Source organism: Meriones unguiculatus, chromosome 3, assembly GCF_030254825.1.
Source record: "Meriones unguiculatus strain TT.TT164.6M chromosome 3, Bangor_MerUng_6.1, whole genome shotgun sequence".
In the NCBI taxonomy this organism is placed as follows: domain Eukaryota; kingdom Metazoa; phylum Chordata; class Mammalia; order Rodentia; family Muridae; genus Meriones; species Meriones unguiculatus.
Window position 1 is genome coordinate 167,503,861 of NC_083351.1, and position 22,927 is coordinate 167,526,787.

Sequence of the window (22,927 nt, forward strand, 5' to 3'; positions counted from 1 at the left end):
GTATCCCAGCTGTGTCCCGATCCCTCATTCCCTCCCAGTCCCTCCCTCCCTCCCTCATCTCCACCGTGCCCCTTTCCAAGTCCACTGATGGGGGGACCTCCTCCCCATTCATCTGATCCTGTTTTATCAGGTATCTTCAGGACTGGCTGCAAAGCCCTCCTCTGTGGCCTAACAGGGCTGCTCCTCCCTTCGGGGGTGGGGAGACCAAAGAGCCAGTCATTGAGTTCCTGTTAGAAATATTCCTTGTTCCCCTCACTTTGGGAAACCAATTGGTTACTGAGCTACCACAGGCTACATCTGAGTGGAGGTTCTAGGTTATATCCATACATGGTCCTTGGTTGAATGTCAGTCTCAGAAAAGACCCTGTGCCCAGATATATTTGGTCCTTGTGGAGCTCCTATCCTTTCCCCATCAGACTAACTCCCCTTCTTTCTTATGATTCCCTGTACTCTGCCAAAGGTTTGGTCATGAATCTTTGCTTTGAAAACACTGCTAGTTAGAGTCTTTCAGATGCACTCAGTAGACTCCTGTCATATGTTCAATGCACATCCCATCTGTCTTTCTAAACGAGGATTGATCATCTCCCACTTTTTCTTTAACCGATTTAGTGTGTCTGGTTTTGTGTTGATGTCTTTGATCCACTTCGACTTTAGTTTTGTGCATGGTGATATATATGGATCTAGTTTTATTTTTCTGCATGTAGACATCCAGTTAAGCCAGGACCATTTGTTGAAGATGCTACTTTTTTCCTTTATATGGTTTTGACATCTTTGTAAAAACTCAGGTGTCCATAAGTGTGTGGGTTTGTTTCTGGCCTTCTATTTAATTCCATTGATCCTCCAGTCTGCTTCTCTGCCAGAACTATGCAGTTTTTATTACTGTTGCTCTATAGTACAGTTTGGGATCAGGGATGGAGATACCTCCAGTCGAACTTTTATTGTAAAGGAACGTTTTGTTTGATTTTGTGTTTCTTGCTATTCCATGTGAATTTTAAAATTTTTCTTTCAAGGTCTGTAAAGAATTAAAGAATTGTGTTGGTAATTTGATGGGAATTGCATTCAATCTGTAGCTTGTTTTTGATAAGATTGTCCAGCCAGAACATATTTTGTTTTGTTTTGTTTTGTTTTGTTTTTAAGAAGTTATTTATATTTATTTTGTGAGATTGCTGTTTTGACTGCTTGTATGTCTGTGTAAAGGTTTTGGATTCTGGAACAAGAGTTACAGACAGTTGTGAGCTGCCCTGTGAGTGCAGTGAATTGAACTCAGGTCCTCTGCAAAAGCATTCAGTGCTCTTAACCACTGAGTCATCTCTCCAGCCTCCTGCCTCCTTTTGTAGTATGAAGCTTCTCCCTGTCAAGCTCCCATTTTTGGTGGCATCATGTCTAGACAATGTGCCAAGCTAGTCCTTCCTGGTTTTCTTCTTAAGATTTATATATTCGAGGCTGGAGAGATGGCTCATCCCTTAAGAGCACTAGCTGCTTTTCCAGAGGAATCGAGTTCATTTCCCAGCACAAGCAAGACAGCCCACAACTGTCTGTGACTCCAGTTCCAGGGAAGCCAACACTTTCACAGAGACATACATACTGGCAAAACACCAATGCCCATAAAATACAAGGTAATAAATTATATAAAAAATTCAAAAACATTATGTAATTATGAAACCAACAGAGGAAAAAAATCAAAGAATTAAAGCAGCAGTAGGTGGGCACAGTGACACTCTTCTGTAATTCCAGCACTTAGGGTCACAGAGGCAGGCAAATCTCTAGGAGTTTGAGACCAGCCTGAATCCAGGACAGGCAAGTCTACACAGAGAAGCCCTGTCTTGAAAAAAGATTTTTAAAAAAGCATGAGACATGTAGATGCACATGGAGGACACTTTCGTTCACACACGAATCGAATCCCATGAAAATATGAAACTGGCTTTGTCTGCTTCAGTTTCTTCCCTTTCCCCCATTCTGTAATTTTTCGTGGGGACGGGGGAAGGTGAAGCACCATGCTAAGCTCCTACTTCTCCTCTCCACTCCCTCTTCTTCCAGTTTCCTCTCCTTATCCAAAAACAAAAAATAAGCAAATTAATAGATAAATAACAATAAAAACAACAACAACAACAGAAAACCCACAAACATGGTAGATATAATATTCAAGCAGAGGTTCTGGAATATAAAAAGTAAAGAAAAATCCTGATAAAACATTGTGAGACCAAGAACCTCCGAAGGTGCCACTGAGTTCATCTTGTGTTGGCATCAATATCAATAGTTGGTCATTGGGCCTGTTTATCAGAGTGGGGTTTGCACTCTTCGGGAGACTCCATTTGAAGGAACTCAATTGCCATTTGGAATACCTTATCCCTAGCTTCTGAGTTAGGGATGGGAGCTTCTGTCCACTCTATTAGACACTGATACCTAATGTGAAACAGACCCATACAGGCCCTGTGCATGCTGCCTCAGTCTCTCTGGGTTCATATGTGCATACTTCTACTGGGTTTAAGAAGGCCTGTTTTCCTTGGTGTCCTCCATTCCATCTGGTTCTCACAGTCTTGCTTCCTCCTCTTCCACAGGGTTCCCTGATCCCTGAGGGGAGGATTTCACAATGGATGTCCCAATTAGTACAGAGTGTATCAAGGTCTCTCTCTCTTTCTATCCTCATTTTTCTCTTTCCATTTGTATGCATGTGTGTGTGCTTATGTGCATGTCCACATGAATACATTTGTGCCCACTAAATCCAGAAAAGGTCAGCAGATTCCTATGCACTCAAGTTTCGTACATTTCAAGCCACTGACATACATGCTGGGCACTGATCTTGGGTATTCTGCAATAGCAGGGTGCTCTCCTAACCATGAGCATCTCTCCATGTCCAGTGATCCTCACTTTCTGAAATCCTACCCAACTTCCTGAGAACTCCCAGTGCCATTAACCTCCCTGATACACTTGTGAAATGTGAGAAAGTGAAGTGCACCCCCAAATTTCCACTTATAGTCAATGAAGACATTGAATTCTTGAGCCCTCTTCTACTCAAACTCTCACATTCTCAGAGGATAGGCATGCCCCAACATGTCTAGATCATGTCTACATATCACTTACGGTTTTGTGAATGCCAAGCAAGGATTGTGCTGTCTGAATTCCTGGCACAGAAAGCCATGTCAAATATTGTTATGACCTGCTTACACTCGAAAGCCCCTCTGCAGAGACCTACTTTAGTCCTTAGCATGACTGTGGCTCCTCAGTTAACTCTTGCTGTCACCTTTAGCATGTCAGAAGCCATTTTGTCTACAAGTCTCCATTTTGATTGTAAGGTGAAATTAAGAGCAAGTTCTCAATCTCTCCATGTCTGACACCAGAATACAATTCAGTAATTCATACTTGCTGCTTAGGATCAAACAATAGATGGCAAATGCATGTTCTACTTATGCTAAAGATCACAACATCTTGCTATATTACTTCTTTTCAGATAGCTAGACAGCACCCATGAGATCTCCCTCCCTAATCCTAAAACAATTAGCTTAAAGTGTTTTGCCTTCCCTCCTAGATACAATGCCATGCACTTGGAACAAAATCAATTATGTTAGCTGGGGAAAATGACTTAATTGGAGTGTGGCCTTAGAATGGTCATTGTTTGGCTATTTCTGAAGTAATAACATTACTAATGGATGTAAGCCATCCTCTTGCCTCAGCCTCTGAGTAGCTACCAAGCAAGAAGATTGGCAAAGCATCAAGCTCAGCACTTGATTCCAGAGTAGACATATAAGTGTATATTTTCAAGAACAGTTTAACACTCCCTGCACCTTGCTGACTCCCACTTTGAACCATGCTGGTCACAAAGGTATGAACACTGCTAGGAGAGGTGACTCACATAGTAATCCTCACTACAATAAGGCTGAGGCAGGACAATCCCTGTGAATTGGAATTCCAAATAAACCTTACCTATATATCAGTGTTGTCAGAACATAATCCAAAACCAAGAAGAACAAAAGCAAATTGAAGAATAAATAAAAAAGCAAGTAAAGTATAAAATTTAAGGTTAGTAAATGAGTTAATAAATGGACTCATGATTTTCATCCTATTCTGTTTTGGTTGTGTTTGCATTGACACAGAAACCTTGATTCAATGGAGAGAATTGGAAAACCCAAAGTGGGATTAAGTGTATGGACTCAAATATGCAAGCAGATGGCAGCTTTTGGTTGGGAGGTGGGGCTGCAATAAGGAGGAGCTGGCAGGTTGTTATATAAAGGCTTCAGGGAAGACAGAGGAGTCATTCTCTCAGTGACCTCAAGACTGTGGTGACAGCCTGGCTCTGCTGGTATCCAGAGACCCTGTGCTCATCAATGGTCAGAACAGGGAAGTCACGTTGATCTAAGGGACCATGGCCCCTGACACAGAGAGGTTACGCCCAAGACAAGAAAGTCATTTATTTATTGATTTGTTTATTCATTTACTTACTTAAGTTTCTAAAGCCTTTTTTTCTGAATGTATATGATTTAAAACTTCTTTTAGCATTTGTAATGTTTTTATTAACTATTGTGGAATTTTACATCATTGAACCCTGAGAACACTCACTTCCCAGTCCACCCAGTTCAACCTCCACAAGTCCCACCAACCAAAAAAATAATTCAGTTTTTGTGGCCATTATACTCACTGGAACATGATCAAACTTCAGGTGGCCAGCCTCTTAGAGAAAATAAGTCCTTTCTTAACATTCCACCAGCCAAACACTGAGGAGTGTTAAACTTCTTCATCCTTACCACACAATGGTGAATAGTTCTCTTTCATGGCTTTCTGTGACAATATTTTTCATTCAGACAAACGTACTGAAGAGGAGGTTTAGATTTAAATTCAGGTTTTTGACAAAACTTTCATTAAGACAGGATGAGCTATCAACCTCATTTCCAGGATCATCTCAGTGTTTCTCAGGCAGATTCCATGTTTTAGAAAAATTATGGGTAGGATGGGTGTGTAAACTTCCCATGCTCTGATTTTTTGGGGACTTGAGACATGATCTATGTCTGGTTGGCACACAAAGATTGTACTCAACTTTCATACTGCTGGGGACCCTGCCCAGTGGGGATGGGATTGACTAGGGCTTTGTTAGGTTTGGATGGAGCACTGGGGAATGTGTAACCTTGGGTGTACTTGTAAGAGGCTCCTTGTGCTGTCGCTGAGGGAGTTTGGTTTGAGACCTCCAGAGAGGACAATGGCTTAAGCTGATGTCTCCACCAAGGACAGAGTAGTAACTCTGACCTTGAGTGGATCCTGTGACGGTGAGGGGGTTTTCTAAACTTGATGTTGAGAATGTATTCTCCCCTAAATGCCTCCCCAGGATCCTTCTGACTGAAGATCTACTAGGATGACTGCTCAGATTCCACCCACACTCCTGAAGCTGGCAAGGCAGGCTCTGCTGAGAAATGAGACCTTGGACATGTCAGCTCTGGACAAACTGCCCATGGAACTCTTGCCAACACTGTTCATGGAAGCCTTCACTGGCAGACACACTATGACTGTGAAGGCAATGGTGGCAGCCTGGCCTTTCCCCTGTCTCCTTATGGGGGCATTGATGAAGACTCTTGATTTGGAACCTTTCCAGGCAGTTCTAGCAGGAGTAGACATGTGGCTGCAAAGAAAGTTTCACCCCAGGTAAGCAATAATCCAGTACTATAGAATGGAGGCCATGGATAAGAGGGAAGAAATTGTGGGAGAATGGCTTCTTCATGAGACTCCTGATGGATAATCAGATAGGAAGGCAGGGCCCTTGGAAGCTGTTCTTTGCTTGTCCTAAGGAAGGTTGATTGCAGTCATAGCTGGGAGTAGATGTAGCCATACAGTAGAATGTACCCTCTGTGGCTTTCCCACAACCACTAGTAATGAGACTAAGGAGAAATAGAGAGTCACTTGGAAGAAGGAAAATGGTCAGGGCTACCTTTGTAACTCAGGGAACAATTTAGGACCCTGTACACTTGGCTGCTGAAAAAACACCCATCTCAGCAGGATTTAGAGCTCAGTTTAGAAATGTGGAGGAATGGTTGAGTCAGTGTGGAGTCTTCCCATGTAGCTGACACTTGACATGTTTTCCTCACAGGAGGGGAAAACTTCAAGTTCTTGAGCTAAGAAAGAAACAGCATGAATTTTGGAGCATAAGGGCTGGTGCAGAGGATGGTGACTGCTCAGCAGAGACCCCAGATGAGCAGCAAGTAGTGAAGGTCCTTCCCAGATATGCACTGCGGTGGCACCTGAAGGTGGTAGATGACCTTTGCCTCATGCCGTGTGTAGATGAAGAACAAACATGCTTCTTGCAGTGGGTCGAGCAGAGAAAGGGCTCCATCCAGTTCTGCTGTATGAAAATGACCATATGGGCTCTGCCTTTCCATGTTATCCATGAGGTCATGAATGTTTTTCATCCAGAGCACTTCAGGGAATTTGCATTGAACACAGAATGGAATATGTTTATGATGGCACGGTTTGCTCCCTGCCTGGGCCAGATGAGAAATCTTCACAAACTCTTACTGGTACCCATCTACAATAATGTCTTCAAGATTAGCAACAGGACAACAGACAGGGAAGACAAGTGTATCAACAAGTTAATTTCTCAGTTCTCCAGATTCAGCTGTCTCCAGCACCTCTGCTTAAAGAGCATCTATTTTCTCAGAGACGGCATCAATCAAGTCTTCAGGTAAGCAAGGATGGAGAGCTGGGTCAGCTACCAGAGCTGACCTTTCTATTTAGTTTTAAGGATTAGTCATTTATGAGGCCTGCACATCAATGTGAACAAACGTTTAGGCCTCTAGAATATGGAAGTTATGTCTTGTTTCCATGTATAGTGAATCACATTGTCAAATGCCCTCTCATGAATCAGAGTACTGAAGGTCAAATCTAGTGAGGATTGGTTGTAAATCTTCTTGGAATGATGCCCACCAATCCAATGGAAAGGGAACAGGAAGGAGAGAGTGCAGTGAGGAATTGGTGGACTCACATGCACAGTGTTGAAGGGAGCTCTGAACTCAGGTCTGTGAGAACAGCCTCAGTCTCTCCCAAATTTCCAATGGGTGACTGGTTTTTTAGCTTAAGTAGAGCTGAGAGCATGGGACAATGGGGATAGTGTGGATGTTAAATTACTAAAAGTGTGACTGTGCAGAGGCATTGACGGATCCAGAGTGCAGTGAGCACACAGGAAGTGCCCCTACAGCCTGTCCGGATTTCATGGTTTGGAACTCCTTATGTGTGCTTTCTGTGCTAATGGGATATGAACTGGATTTGTCCTTGAGAGTGAGGCCAAGAGAAATGTCAGTTTGTTTTGACAGAGGAGATTCCTACAGGAAGCAACTAAAATCATGTCCTTGAATTTACCTTGGGGAACTGGGCTTCTTCTACCTCTGTGTAAATGCCACCGTTTACTCTCCAACGTATTCCTCAACACCATTTTCTAGAACTAACCTCATGGTCTATCCCTAGGTCCCTGATGACCCCATTGGAGACCCTGTCCATCACTTACTGCCACATTTCACAGGCAGACCTGAATTACTTCTCTGAGTGTCCAAAGCTCTTTCAGCTGACGCATCTGGACATGAAAGGTGTGCCCTTAAAGGCTTTGGATCTTATGCCTTTCCGAGTCCTCTTGGAGAATGTGGCGCACATTTTGCAGTCCCTGGACCTGAAGGGTTGTAGGATGAAGGACTCTCATCTCACTGGCCTCATACCTGCCCTCAGCAAGTGCTCCCAGCTGGCCAAGGTCAGTTTCTATTACAATGACTTCTCCATGCCCATCCTGATGGTCTTTCTGCAGCACACAGCCAACTTGAGCAAGGTGAATGTGGAACAGTACCCTGCCCCTCTTGAGTGCTATGATGAGTTCGGTTATGTCTCCACAGAGAGATTTTCCCAACTCTGTGCTGAGCAAATAAATAGAGTCAGGGCCATAAGGCGGCACAACTGCATCTCCTTTGCTACACATATGTGCCCTAGATGTGGAGAGTGCTCTGTTTATGGCCGGAGATTCAGACTGTGTCTTTGCCACAGGAGGCAGCGCTAAATACGGAAATATGACTCCTGCATTTGAAGAAATGGAAAGCTTGGAAATGGAAAGCCAAAAGCTCATCTTTTGGCTACTCAGAGCTTGTAGCTTCAGGCTCTGCTCAAATTTTTAGAATCCAAATGATTGGTGAGCTGGATCTAGTATTCTGAAGGTAACATGGAGAACAATGGGACTGTGGGAACAGGGGTCTTGTGGAGTCAGAAAGACAGTTTTGACTTTGAGTGTCTTTCTGTCAGGACAGGATAGCCAGTGGCTTATTCCTGCAGCTATAAACCTGGATGCTCTACCTCTGGGCTCTTTTTTGGTTATCACCCTCATTGCCAGGATCTTGAGGGTTCCATGACACAATGAATAGTAAAACACTGATATATAATGAGTGAGGCAAAGTACCAGGCCAGATTGGCATCCATAAAATGATGATTTTGGTGACACTTCTTCCATTCTTATACTTTTCCTGCCTGTGCAATAATTATAACTGTCTTGGTGGCTGTTCTGTTACATGTACAAAAGGTTAAACCTAAAGTGAGAAACACTGACACAGCTCCTGTGAATATGAAGGGGGCTTTAGTGGATAACAGGCAATTATCATCCAGTACACTCAGGCCCCAAGGCACCATGGACCCATGAGAGGTGACTGAAGAGAAGGACAAGAAGTCACAGGAAAAAATGAACAGGCTTTTCAATGGTTATTTTCCTTTCATTCTTAAACATTGTTTTATTTTTCGTTGAAAGGCTTATGGACTCTGGGCTAGCCTTGGACTCTTGATCTTGTCTGGGTGAGACTACCACCATAAACCAGTATATCCACCCTGCATGCCACATGTCTCTCAGGCCATATTTCTATGGACTTCCAAACTCTACGAAGTAGCCATAGTGTATATAAAGGTGTCCAATGCCACATAAGTCCCTGTCCTGCAGAAAACATTTTATTTAGAGTGGCATAGCAGGAAATGAGGGAACGAGGGTGGGTTTGGGAGGGAGGGAGCTAGAGCTGGGATATAAAGTGAATGAACTGTAATTAATATAAAAAATAAAAATAAATAATAAAAACAATCCATATTTTTTCTCTTCATTTGTGGTCTCTGTATTGATGTATATAAGAAGAAAATTCTCCCTAGTCCCAGCCATTATATACCTTTTTTTTCTGTATGATAAGATATCAATAAAATTATTTCACAGTTGTTTTTTTCTTTTTTGAAATATTTATTGAACACCTAGAACATGTATTTTGTTGGCAATAGACATTCATGAAAAACTTATAGTTAAAAATTAATTGCACGTAGTTAACACTGAGGTAATTTAAATTATGATGTGTCTGTAATTATTTCAGCTTTGGGGTTTCTTTCAAACTTATTACCATAGCTAGTAATAAGAATTTAAAGTGGAAATTAAAAATAATGGATGGTTTCTCAGAATGATAGGAACTGTGTTTCCCCTTCTTTTAATTTATTTTTTTATTTATTACAATTTATTCAGTTTGTATCCCAGCTGTAGCCTCCTCCCTCATCCTCTCCCAATCCAGTTCTTTCACACTCTTCTCCTCCTTTCCCAGTCCACTTATAGTGCAGGTCCTCCTCCCTTTCATCTGACCATAGCTTATTAGCTCTCATCAGCACTGCCAGCATCATCTTCCTCTCTGGCCTGGTAAGTTGCTCCCACCCTCAGGGGGAGGTGATCACAGAGCCAGCCTTCATGTCAGAGACAGCCCCTGTTCCCCTTACTAGGATACCCATTTGGAGACTGAGTTGCCATGGGCTACAGCTGTGCAGGGGTTCTAGGTTATCTCCATGAATGGTCCTTGGTTGGAGTATCAGATTCAAAAAAGATCCCTGGGCCCAGATTTTTGTTGTTGTTGTTGTTGTTGTTTTTTGTTCTGATGCTCTCCTAATAAAGCTCCAGTCCCCTCCAGGTTTTTATATCTCTGCCTTTTTTCATAAGATTCCCTGCACTTTGCACAAAATTTGGATATGAGTCTAAACATCTGCTTTAATACCATGCTGGTTAGAATCTTTCAGAGGCCCCTGTGGTAGACTCCTGTCCTCTTCCCTGTTTTCTCTCTCTTTTAATGTCTATCCTAATTTCAGAATGCAGATTGAGCATCTTACGAGGATCCTAATTCTTGTTTAGCTTCTTTTTTTTTAATAGATTTTTTTTATTATTTCAATTTATTCACTTTATATCCTAGATGTAGCCCTTACCCTCATCCCTCCCAATCCTGCCTGCCTTTCTTCTCTCATCTCCTCCCATGCCCCATCCCCAGTCCACTGATTGGGAAGGACTTCCTCATCACTTAAGAGCACTAGGTGCTTTTCCAGAGGACCCGGGTTCACTTCCCAGCACTAACATGACAGCCCATAACTGTCTGTGACTCCAGTTCCAGGGGATCCAACACTTTCACAGAAATATACACACAGACAAAACACCAATGCACATAAAATACAAGGTATTAAATTATATACAAATTCAAAAACAGATCTATGTAATGTTTAAACTATTTCTTTTTAAAAATTTTAACCTGGGCATAATGACACATGCCTTTAATCCCAATACTGGGTGATGCAAGCACAGGCGGTTAGCCTGATCTACAGAAAAAGTATCTTCAGGATTGGCTTCAAAGTCCTCCTCTGTGGCCTAGAAGGACTGCTCCTTCCTTGGGGGGTGAGGAGGTCAAAGAGCTTGCCATTGAGTTTACATCAGAAATAGTCCCTCTTCTCCTTACTAGGGGAATCCACTTGGTTACTGAGCTACCATGGGCTACATCCGAGCAGAGGTTCTAGGTTATATCTATACATGGTCCTTGGTTGGAGAAACAGTCTCTTATAAGACCCCTGTGCTCAGATATATTTGGTCCTTGTAGAGCTCCTATGCTCTCCATGTCATACTAACTCCCCCTTCTTTCATATGATTCCCTGCACTGTGCCAAAGGTTTGGTTATGAGTCTTAGTATCTGCTTTCATACACCGTTAATTACTGTTGCTCTACAGTACAGCTTGAGATCAGGCATAGAGCTAATTCCAGATGATCTTTTATTGTACAGGCAATAAAAGATATTAGCTAATAGCTATTACCTAGATATTAGATATTAGATATTCTGCGTTCTTTGTTTTGTTGAGACTTATTCTTTCAAGGTTTGTAAAGAATTGTGCTGGTATTTTGATAGGAACTGCATTAAACCTATTTGTATATGATATGATAGTTAGTATACATGAGTGACCCCAAAAATCTACCTGGGAAAACCTATAGCTGAAAAACACCATCAGCAATGTGGCTGGATACAAAATTAACTAAAAAAGAAAATCAGTAGCCCTCCCATATAAAAAGTCAAACAGAGCCAGAAATTAGGAAAACAACACTTTTTACAATAGCCACACCACACACACACACACACACACACACACACACACACACACATTAATTGTCTTGGTGTAACTCTAACTAAGCAAGTGGAAGACTTGTAAAAAAAAAAAAAAACTTTAAGTCTCTGAAGAAAGAAATTGAAGAAGATATCAGAAAATGGAAAGATCTCCCATGCTCGTGGTTTGGAATTTCTTATGTGTGCTTTCTGGATTTATGGGCTGAACTAGTTTTCTGCTTGAGAGTGAGGCCAGTAGATTAAGTCTGGGTTTGTTTTGACTGAGTAGATTCCAACAGGAATCATCATAGAAAAATCCTTGCAATTTGGTCAAACTGATCTGGGGGCACCAGGTTCCTTCTACCTCTGTGTAAATGCCACCCCATACTCTCCAACACCATTTCCAGAACTAACCTCCTGGTCTGTATCCTTAGGTGCTTGATGACCCCCTAGGAGATATTGTCCCTCACTTACTGTGACATTTCACAGTCAGATCTGGCTTACTTGACTGGGTACCTGAAGCTCTTTCAGCTGAAACACCTGGACATGAAAGGTGCGGGCTTAATTGCTTTGGACCTTATGCCTTTCTGAGTACTTTTAAAGAGTGTGACAGACACTTTGCAGCCCCTGGACAAGAAGGGTTGTAGGATGAAGGACTCTCATCTCATTGTTCTCATACCCACCCTCAGCAAGTGCTCACAGCTGGCCAAAGTCAATTTCTATGGCAATGACTTCTCCATGCCCATCCTGATCGACTTTCTGCAGCACACAGCCAACTTGAGAAAGATGAATGTGGAAGAGTACTCTGCCCCTCTTGAGTGCTATGATGAGTTCAGTTATGTCTCCACAGAGAGATTTGTCCAACTCTGTGCTGAGCAAATAGATAGACTCAGGGCCATAAGGCAACCCAAGTGCATCTTCTTTGCTACACATACGTGCCCTAGATGTGAAGAGCGTTTTATGTATGGCCTGGGATTCAGACTGTGTCATTGTCTGCAGTGGAGGCTGTATTTAGGGGAGCATGATGTTTGGATTTGAAGAAATGGAATGCGTAGGGCACAACTCAAGCTGGGGACTCAGAGCTTGTAGCTTCAGACACTCTTCATATTGTTGGAAACAAAATGTTGTTTGCCGAGTTAGATTTAGGAAGCTGAAGTTGACATTGAGAACAAAGGAATTGTGGAGTGAAAAGACAACTTTACATTTATAAGTGGCTTCTGTCAGGACAGGATAACCAATGGCTTTGTCCTGCAACTGTAAACCTGGATGCTCTTCCTGTGTTCTTTTTCAGTTATCACCCTTACTACCAGGTTCAGGATCATGTGGGGTCAATAATTCCATGAATCATTGCTATCTAATGAGTAAGGTAAATGTCTATGTCATCCATTAAACTAATGTTTTGGTGATACTTCCTTTATTCCTGTCGTTTACCTGTGTGTTAGTTACAGCCCTTTTGTATAGCTGTTCATTTATTTGTTAAAAAAATGAAACGAACGTAAGCAACAGAGCACACATCTTATGAATGAAGTTTTCATGGGTCACAGACAATTAACATCCAGTACACTCAGACCACAAGACACCATGGGCCCTTGAGGGGTAACTGAAGGGAAGGAGAAGACAACACAGGGAAAAGTGAACAGGGTTTACAATTTCTTTTCTCTTAAAAATTGTGTTTCTTGCCATGCCTTGTGGTGCATACTTGCAATCCAAGCTAGATAGATAGAGACAGGTGGATCTGTGAGTTTGAAGTTAACCTGGTGTGTAAAGGAAGTCTAGGACAGCCACTGCTACCCAGAGAAACCTTGTCTCACAAAAAAAAAATGTTTTTATTTTTATTTAATAAAATAAACAAAAGTGTATACTGCAGCCTGGCAGTGAACTCTTGATCTTTTTTGTCTGGATGATACTACCACCATAAACCACTCCATGGAGCCTCCATGCCACATGTCTATACGGTAGTATTCCTTTGGATTCACAAACTCTTTGAAACAGCCATAGTATATAAAGGTTTCCAAAAATACATTAATCCTTCTGCTGCAGAAAATGTTTACTTTACAAAATAATTGCATTTTACATCTTCAATTGTCTCTGTAGTAATGTATTTAAGAAAACAAATCTCCCTTGGCCCAGCAAGTATATGCCACCTTTTCTGTATATTAAGATATCACAATGATTTATTATTGCTTTTTTTTCCATTGGAATATTCATTGAACATATAGAACATGGGTTCTTTGTTTAACTGTCATTGCTGTTGTCTAAATTCTATAAAGCATCTAAATTTGAGGACTTCTTCACAGGTGGTCTCTGGACAGAAGTAAAAATTAACAGATTGATGACAATATTGCCAACTTTCCAAACACTGGGGAATGTAGACAAATATCTCCACCAATGTGGGCCACATGAAGACATCTATTCCAGCCTAGAGTACAGAGTAAAGCACTGTCTTAAAAACAAACAAACAAACAAACAAAAACAACCCATAGACTGAGAGAAATGGTTCACAACTCAGGAGCTCAGGCTGCTTTTTCAGAGGACAAAACTTTGCTTTCAGTACTCTTATCAGGTCTTTCTCAACTGGGCCTCAGGCTTCATGTCATTGGCCCACTTATCCTGGCCTGTATGTGTCCTCCTTTCACATGCACAAATCTACAAAATACACATACATAGACACCTAATTTTTTTAAAACTCTTGATGTAAAAACTCAGTTTCATAAGGAGATAAAAAGGGAACTAATTAATAAAAGCAGAGATGTTGTTCAGGAGCAGGTTTGGGTCACTCATATTTGTCTCTGGCATTAATTCCGGCCCTGAACAGTGAAGAGAGTATGTGGACTTTTCAAGTGTGTTGGGTGAGCAATAGCCTACTTTACCCTTGGCTCCAAGGTCTGAGCTCCTGCACCATGGATTAAGTGAAAGGCTATCAGCGGCTTGTCCATGTAGACAATTTAGTTTTATATGTATTTTATGTATATGAGTGCTCTATTTGCATGCAGGCCTGTGGCAGCCTATTTGGAGTTGATGGACGAATTGGAGTGTGTATAGCTGTTTCTGAGCAGTGGAATTTTGCTTCCTGCCCCTGGCTATAATCTAAAGCTCAGTGTCTCAGAGACTGACCTTAGCAGTCCTACAGTGGAGAGCTCTGACCCTGAGAACTAGACAATAAACTCCGTGCAACCATGATAACCAGACAGCAGATTCTGTGTAACCTTGAGTCATTCCTCATATGTTTTGCCAAGTAAAGCTTCTGCCATGAGAAACTGCTTGTACTTTTCTGCTATTTAAGTGTTAACCTTACATTTAGTAAATGACACCTTGATCAGAGCCTAGACTTGGTGTCCTCTTTATGTTGCCCTGCTCTCTTTCCCCCCAGCCTTCACTCAGGTGATATTCAAGTGTCATTGAAGGCCGGTGACAGAAGGTGCTAAAACCCGAGAATCTGAAAGGAGGACATGCTGAGGCCAGTGAATATGGTCCACAGGAGCAAGCTGGAAGCAACTGACTAAGGTAAAGTTGGGTGGCTGTTATGAGGCAGGGAATTAGTAGGATGGGATTTATCAGATCCCTCAAATAGGTTCTTAAGACACAAAGAATCAGGATAAACTCCCTAATCCCTTTAATTTGTAAATGGAGTTTGTCCCCCGTTTCCAGATGAAGGTACCATCAATCTGGAAACTTGGGAAAAAGTTGCAAGATTATTATATTACTAATGTTTCTGAGAAAGAACCTGTTATAACTTTTTCTTTGTGGATGCTAATTAGAGATGCTCTGGATCCCCAGCATGAGAGTGAAAAAATAAAAAATTTAATCTCACAAGCTAAGGAGTTATTCGGGAAAATTAGAGCAGCCAAACAGGCAGGAAAAAAGTACTTCTAAGGTTATTTCAAATGTTCATAAAGGAGCTCAAACAGATTTGTGTAATTTGAGAGCAGAAAAACAATTTAGGAGACAAACTAGATGGTGAGGATGAAATGGAGTCAGAGAAAAAAGCTGCCAAATCTCATAATTCAGACTGGCCTCCTGTGCCCTCCACCTCCATGGCTTTTCCTACCACATGTGTGGGTGGCATGGGATCACTGCAGGAAGATATTGCTGTTCTCCAAGAGAAAGTCCAATTAGAAAGAGAACAGGTTCAGTTATTTAAAAAAAATTGGAAAATTTAAATATTAACAACAATAATAATAGTAATAATAAATAATTTTAATGTAACACAAAAAGGGTATTCACTCAGAGTGGACTTCCTTATATGCAGAAATTGGCTTTTGAGAATGCTAATCCAGCCTGTAAAACAACTATCAGACCCTATCAAGCTAAAGCAAACTTAACTGGTTATATTAAACTTTGTACTAATATTGGGCCATCACCCAGAGTCTTGCAATGGCAACAGCCATGCAATAAATAAACTACTGTGACTTCTATGCCTGTTCAACAAAATTAAAAAAAAAAAAAAACCAAAAAAAAAAAAAACAGATGTTTTTCTTGTGGAAAGATCTCCAGCGGCCTGTTTTGATACTTAAATCTCCGCAAGTCCATCTCCTCTTGTTTGTGACAGCAGGTGTGATAGCTTGTGAGGGTCACACCTCTTCCTCAGGCTCCTTGTGGAAATTAACCTATTGTTCTGAGATGTTTTACTGGCTAAAAGAAACTCCTCACAAATAAAGAGGTCAGCGGGCTGGAGGCAGAGGAGGAGGCAGAGACTTGAGACTTGCTGCTTGTACTGCTTGCTGCAGCAGCCTGCCTTTTGCTGTGGCTGTCAAGTCTGGACCTTTAAAAAGTTTCCTGTGTGCTGTGTGTTTATTTTATTAATTTTAATTCTCACTCCCGACTCAAGAACCGTTCGACTCTGCTGGCTGGCTCCGGCAGTTCAAGCCTTCCCTACTTCCCTACTGTTTAGTCCTTTGCCTAAAGAAATGATGCGATTGATTATTAAAAAAAAAAAAAAAAAAAGCAATAGTACCATGAAAGGATTACAAGTTTTTCCTGGAGTTATAGATAATGATTATACTAAAAAAAATAAAGTTATGGTAAGTTAACTTAGAGGAATCACTGTGATCCAAAATGACCAAAAAACAGCACAAATAGTTCTAATTCATATGCCTAACTTGCAAAATAAAGCTGTTGGTCCTGCCAGAACCAACTGGAAGTTTTTGGAAGTTTTGGCTCTTCATATGTTTATTGAGTACAATCTATTATTAGAGATAGACCTCATTAACACTCTGGCTTAATAAAAATCAATGTAATGATTTAATGAATACTAGAATAAATGTTACAATTATAGCAAGACGTCATTAGCTGCCTAGTTGGCCTAAACAGTCTACTGTGACTCATTTGAAAAAAAATAGGACAATCGCAAAATCCTGAGAAGAGTACAAATTTGATAGTTTGGAAGGATAAGGAAGAAAATAAAGGTACCTGCCAGCCATACATTGTTGATACTCTGCCCATTAATTTGTGGGGAAAAATATTATTGGACAAATGAAAGTTATGACGCGAAATCCTGATAAAATTGTGACTTCTCAGATAATAAAATCAGGCTATCTCCCAGGACAAAGATAAAAAAAAAAAAAAATAGGGCAGAGTCCAAGCTGTCGAGGCACAAGAAAATAATGGAACTAAAGGGTGGGTCACTAAACAACCTGCATCCTATGCAGATGAAAGTAACTAGAAATCTGATGATCCTGTATGGGTTGATCAATGGCCCCTTGCTTCTGAAAAATTGTAGGCTGCACATGATTTGGTTAAAGAACAGCTCCAGGCACGGCATATAGTTCACTCTAACTCACTGTGGATCATGCCCATTTTTGTAATTAAAAAGAAATCTGGCAAATTTAGATTGTTAGAAGATTTAAGAAAGGTTAATGAGACTATGATAATAATGGGAGCACTGTAACCAGAACTCCCATCACCTAGTAGGATTCCTTAAAACATTATTTAGATTATTTTAGATTTAAAAGATTGCTTTTTTTTCCATTCCTTTACATCCTGAGAATTGTCATAGAATTGCTTTTAGTCTCCCTTCCATTAATTTTAAAATACCCATGAAACATTATCACTGGAAAGTGCTGCCACAGGGCATGGCAAAATAGTCCTACTTTGTGTCAACAATTTGTAGCTAATGCCATTAGTCCAGTATTGAAAAAAATGGCCTATTTATATCATTCATTATATAGATGATATTTTATTAGCCTCTCTTGTAGCTCAAGATGTTATGGCTTGCTATACAGATTTATCTGGGGTTTTGTCCCATGCAGGATTAAAAATTGCTCGAGAGAAGGTACAAACTAGAGATTCTTATAGTTATTTAGGTTTTAATTTATTTCCTCTGGCTATTAAACATGAGAAAGTACAAATTAAAAAAGATAATTTAAAGACCATTAATGACTTTCAAAAATTATTGGGAGATATAAATTGGTTTAGGCCATATCTAAAATTAACAACTAGACAACTTATGCCATTGTTTAATGTTCTTAAAGGGGATGCAGCTCCAAACTCCCCTTAAAAATTGACTCCAGGGGACTTGGGGAGGGGCATGCATGCAGAAAGGGGGGGAGAGGGTGGGGCCAGGAGGGGAGGAGGGAGGGGCTTATGGGGGGATACAAAATGAATAAAGTATAATTAATAAAAGTTAAATAAAAAAATTAAAAAAAAATTGACTCCAGAGGCTCAAGATACATTATTGTTAGTGGAAAAGGCTTTAGAAAATCAATTTGTAACATATTGGGATCCAGATACTCCTCTCTTATTATTTGTATTTCAAACACAGTCAATTCCTACTGGATTGTTATGGCAATCTAATCCTCTGTTGTGGATCCCAATAAAGTAGTTTTGCCTTATTATGAGGCCATTGCCCAAGTTATTGTGGCAGGATGCACCCAGGCAAGGGCTTACTTTGGAATTGAGCCTTCCAAGATTATTATACCATATAGTAAAGCTCAGACTAATTGGCTTTACGATAATTTAGATAAATGGTTGCTTTCTTTGGCTGAATTTACAGGACAACTAGATAATCATTACACTTCCTACAATATTATTCAATTTTATTTTACTTTACATAGTGTTTTTTTTTCCTATTATAGTTAAAAATAAACCTTTAAAAAATGCTTGCTCTATTTTTTCTGATGGTAATACTAAAGGAAAAGCTGGCTATACTGTTAATGGACAAAAAGTTATTTTTCAAGTTCCAGGGTTATTTGCTCAACTTGCAAAATTGGTGGCCATTCATGCAGTTTTACAACATTTTTCTGAGCATTTTAATTTGTTTACTGATAATGCTTATGTTGCTCAAGCTATTCCTAAGCTTAAAACAGCAGGTCAGATTCTTTCTACCACTTGGGTTAGTCAAATTTTTGCTCAGATTCAAAGACTTATTCAGGCCTGTGATAATACTTTTGTTATTATTCATGTGAGAGTCCATTCTGGCCTCCCTGGACCTCTTGCTCTAGATAACCAGACTATTGATAAAGCCTTAGTAGCCTTGGCTCTACAAACAACACAAAAAGCTCAATCGACTCATGAATTGCATCATCTTAATAGTCATTCCTTGCATTTAACTTATTGCCTTACCAAAGAACAAGCCAGAGAAATTATTTAAAAATGTAACAATTATGATGTCTTCTGCCCAGTACCTCATCTTGGGGTTAAGCCCCATGGGCTGAACCCACTTCAGCTATGGCAGATAAATATGACCCATTTTATGGAATTTGGGAAATTAAATTTTATTCATATAATTATTGATACCTGTACAGGATTTATTTTTGCTACCTTGCATTCTGGAGAAACTGCATGCCATATCATAGATCATTGTTTGGTTGCCTTTGTTGTTCTTGGTGTGCCACACCAAATTAAAACTAACAATGGGCCAGCTTATACCAGCAAGCCCTTTCAAATTTTTTTGTAAAAAATTAAATATTAAGCATGTAACAGGTATTCCTTATAATCCTATGGGCCAAGGCATGGTTGAACATGCCCATGCCACCATTAAAATGTATTTACAAAAGACAAAAAAGGGGGGAATTATGTCCTCCTCTTTCATCCAGAGCTCAATTAAATCATGTACTTTTTATTTTGAATTTTTTAACCTTGGACAAACATGGCTAATCTGTGGCTGAATGTTTTTGGCACCCTCAAACAGCATGCCATTACGCCATGGTTAAATGGAGGGACTCCTTGAATAATACATGGCATGGACCTAACCCCATTTTGATTTGGGGACAAGGATATGTTTGTGTTTTTTTTGCAGGTTGAAGATGCTGCTTGATGACTGCCAGAGAGACTGGTGTTACAAGTGGATTACACCAAGGAACAAGATCATTCCCAGAGTAATGATATTGCTGATCCTATTTCAGTTGATTCACCCAGTGAAGGCTGAGTTACACATTTGGGCTTTAATGCCCAATCCCCCTCTTGTTCTCCCTGTGCATGTTAGTGCACCTTTGTTTCCTGCCTTATATTCTAGTAATGATAGCTTAGGTTTGCCTTCTTCTTCTGTAGATACTTTTACAGATATTTCTGGGTTTTATAATTTTACTGATTCAGTTTATTTTAAGCTTGGTGGTTCATTCATTGGGCATTCTTATGTTAAGCTTTATCTTCCTTGTGTTCAACTTTACTGTGGAAGACATGCTGAGAAAGCCAGATTTAGGAAATGAATTAATATTTACTGACCTTCGAGTTGCCATTGGCAATTCTAATTTAACTGATCAGCCTGCCTCAGTAGAGTTACCTAGTTGCCCTGAGGGGAGTATTTATCCTACCTCTGTAGGTCTTCCTTTACCCTGGGTTCATTGTTTACCTCCTCATCAGCCCTTGCAGGCATTGAATAAACCAGGATTATGGGTCAGACAGCACACTGACCCTGTGGCTGATGCTAACGGTATACCTGTGAAGTATCCATGGGTAATGTACCCATATCACTAATGTGGAGAGTTTACTTGCATGGATACTAGATCTCTCTACTTTTTGAAGACACCCAATGTAGAAAATGGTACTATGCATTTTAATGCTATTACAGGCAAACCTTTATCAGTAAGTTCAAATGTTAACCTTACTCTTTCTCCTGCTAATGTTGTTTAAAATCACCTTTTTCTTTTTACTAATCAATAGTCCTTTGGAATCTGCAGAAATTAATTGTTCTATGCCAGAGCCAGCCAGCAGAGTCGAACGGTTCTTGAGTTGGGCGTGAGGATTAAAATTAATAAAATAACACACAGCACATAGGAGGCTTTTTAAGAAGGTCCAGACTCGACAGCCACAGCAAAAAGCCACCTTAGCCTCTGCAGCAAAAACTAGCAGCCCTAACAGCCACTTAGCAGCAACTGTCAGCCCCTAGCAGTAAACTGTCGGCCTATCTTTTTATTGTATAGTTTTTAAGCCAGAGTAGAAACATTTCAGAACACTGGGTTAATTTCCAGGAGGAGCCTGAGGAAGAGGTGTGACCCTCACAAGCTATCCCACCTGCTCTCACAAACAAAAGGAGATGGACTTGCAAATTCTACCCTGACTTAGTAAAGGCCTGGTAAAAGCAGTCTTTCCACTGAGATTTAAATATCAAAGCAGCTGCCAGAGGCAGTAGTTCTATAGCCTCTTGCAGAATTTCCTCCTGTTGGAATATCACTTTCCCTTTTACAGGAGTTGTTAGGACACGTGCTAGCTTGTGGGTACCAGTTGTTTCCCCAGATCATTATTATAGAGTTGGACTTATGACTGTTTCTAGATTTAAAAGGGATTTTGGTACTACTGTGGCTGTTACAGTGATTCTAGCTGCCCTCACAGGAGTTACAGCTGCAATGGCTCTTTGTCAGAATACCATTACTGCTGCAGCATTAATTAATCAGTTAGTTAATACTACAGCTAATGCTTATCAAACTCCATTGCTTGTTAATAATGATTTTCATCAGGCCATTTTGGTGCAGTGTTGGTATGATGTTCTTTTAAAATGTATACACCTTACCCTTGTTCATTCAAATGCTGATTCCTCCCACACATACTCTCTGGTTTCAATCCGGATATTGCATTGTGATACTCATTCTAAGCATCCTGTCTCAACTCTTGTGTAAACAAGACAAAATAAAACAACTAGACACAATGTTGAGTGGGGAGGATCCAGAGGACAGGAAAGAGGGGAGGAGCCAGGGGGCAGGAAATGAGTGGGGGGAGAAAGGGTGAGGAGAAGAGGAGAGAGAGCTGGAGGAGAGATCTTGGAACTATGTGGAGAGATGGATTGGACCTAAGCTATCACAAAAAGCAAGTAAAATGAGGGAAATCTAAATGTTAATGAGAGACCAAAAGATAAGCAGCGATTGTTAACACTATGTAGAGTAGGCGCGGTATAGCAGTAAGTTCCCTGAGGGAAGAGCTACCTCGCTGCATTCTTTCCCGCCTTCCCGGTTCCGGGTGGGTACGTGACTCAACTCACAATCTGCCTTCCCGCCTTCCCGGTTCCGGGTACGTGACTCGACTCACAATCTGCCTTCCCGCCTTCCCTGTTCTGGGTACGTGACTTAACTACGGCTTTGTTCAATCCACCCAATCAGACCCCTGTAACTATGCTTCTCGCTTCTGTAACCGCGCCTCCTGCTCCCGAGCCCTATAAAAACCCGTCACCCCAACCGAGAGGCGCGCAAGTCCTCCAATAGGCTTGGTCGCCCCGGGTACCTGTGTATCAAAATAAACTTCTTGCGGCTTGCATCCTAAGGCTGGTCTCGCTGTTCCTTGGGAAGCGGGGTCTCCCCATCTAGATAGGCTCTTGGGAGTCTTTCATTTGGAGGTCCCACCGAGATCTGAGACCCCCACCCAGGGACCACCGACCCAGCGTCGGGAGGTAAGACCTGCCGGCTTTTTGTTCTGTGAGTCTTGTGTATCATTGTGTTAAACGGTCTGTCTTTGTGTGAGTTCATTTCCAGGGGGTTCGAGTCCCCCTGTGGTCTGGACTTGGCCAGGTCATCTGTATCAGACGGAAACTAGAAGGAGCCGACGGGCTTAGACTTCTTTTCCGTGCCTCCTGGGAGACGTCTCAGGAGTGCCTGGTAGGGGAATCATTTGCTCCCCCGTCTGAAAGGTAACCCTTCTTGGGTTTCCTCCTGTCTGGAAACACGAGCCGAGTGGGACTCTTTGGGGCGATGCCCCTGAGAGAAGGCTACGTGCTTCATCTGGTAGACGGAGGAACCGACCTCCGACACGGTCTCCATCTGAATTTTTGTTTTCGCTTTGGCCCCGATCTCGTACCGCGCGGTTTGTGTTGTCTTCTGTCTGCCTGATTTTTGTCATAAGTGTAGTGAGTGTTGTTTGTCTGTCTACCTTTTGTTTTCTGTTCTGAAAGGTCTCCCGAAACTTGTTTAAAATGTGTGCCTATGTGCTTTATTAGATCCATAAGCGCATATTGTATAGGCTGCCACGTGGTCTAAAGTGTCTCAGTGTCTCGCCGCCATCTTGACTTCACCATGTGATTTTATAATGTAACCGCCATCTTGGTATGGGTAAAAAAAAGAAAAAAAGAAAAAAACCTTGGTCAAATCTCATTTCCTTCTAGGTTAAAAGGATAGCTTATTTTAAATTGGTATT

General features: G+C 41.1%; 1 protein-coding gene across 1 annotated transcript; it reads left to right on the forward strand.

The window, feature by feature from the left end:
- The first annotated feature begins 5,340 nt into the window (after nucleotides 1-5,340).
- LOC110539912 (PRAME family member 12-like) lies at nucleotides 5,341-12,714 on the forward strand. The gene is made up of 5 exons (XM_060378852.1): nucleotides 5,341-5,627; nucleotides 6,073-6,660; nucleotides 7,440-7,791; nucleotides 11,975-12,171; nucleotides 12,663-12,714. Exons 1-5 carry the CDS (start codon nucleotides 5,341-5,343, stop codon nucleotides 12,712-12,714), a joined length of 1,476 nt encoding a protein of 491 aa, XP_060234835.1.
- Nucleotides 12,715-22,927: the final 10,213 nt, after the last annotated feature.

What these genes read in the sequence shown, in the direction of transcription:
- LOC110539912 (XM_060378852.1), top strand. Translation starts at nt 5,341, where the DNA reads ATGACTGCTCAGATTCCACCCACACTCCTGAAGCTGGCAAGGCAGGCT. An exon ending in CAAAGAAAGTTTCACCCCAG is followed by an intron (nt 5,628 to 6,072) that starts GTAAGCAATAAT and finishes TCCTCACAGGAG; the next exon opens with GGGAAAACTTCAAGTTCTTG. An exon ending in AGAAAGATGAATGTGGAAGA is followed by an intron (nt 12,172 to 12,662) that starts GTACTCTGCCCC and finishes GTTCTTTTTCAG; the next exon opens with TTATCACCCTTACTACCAGG.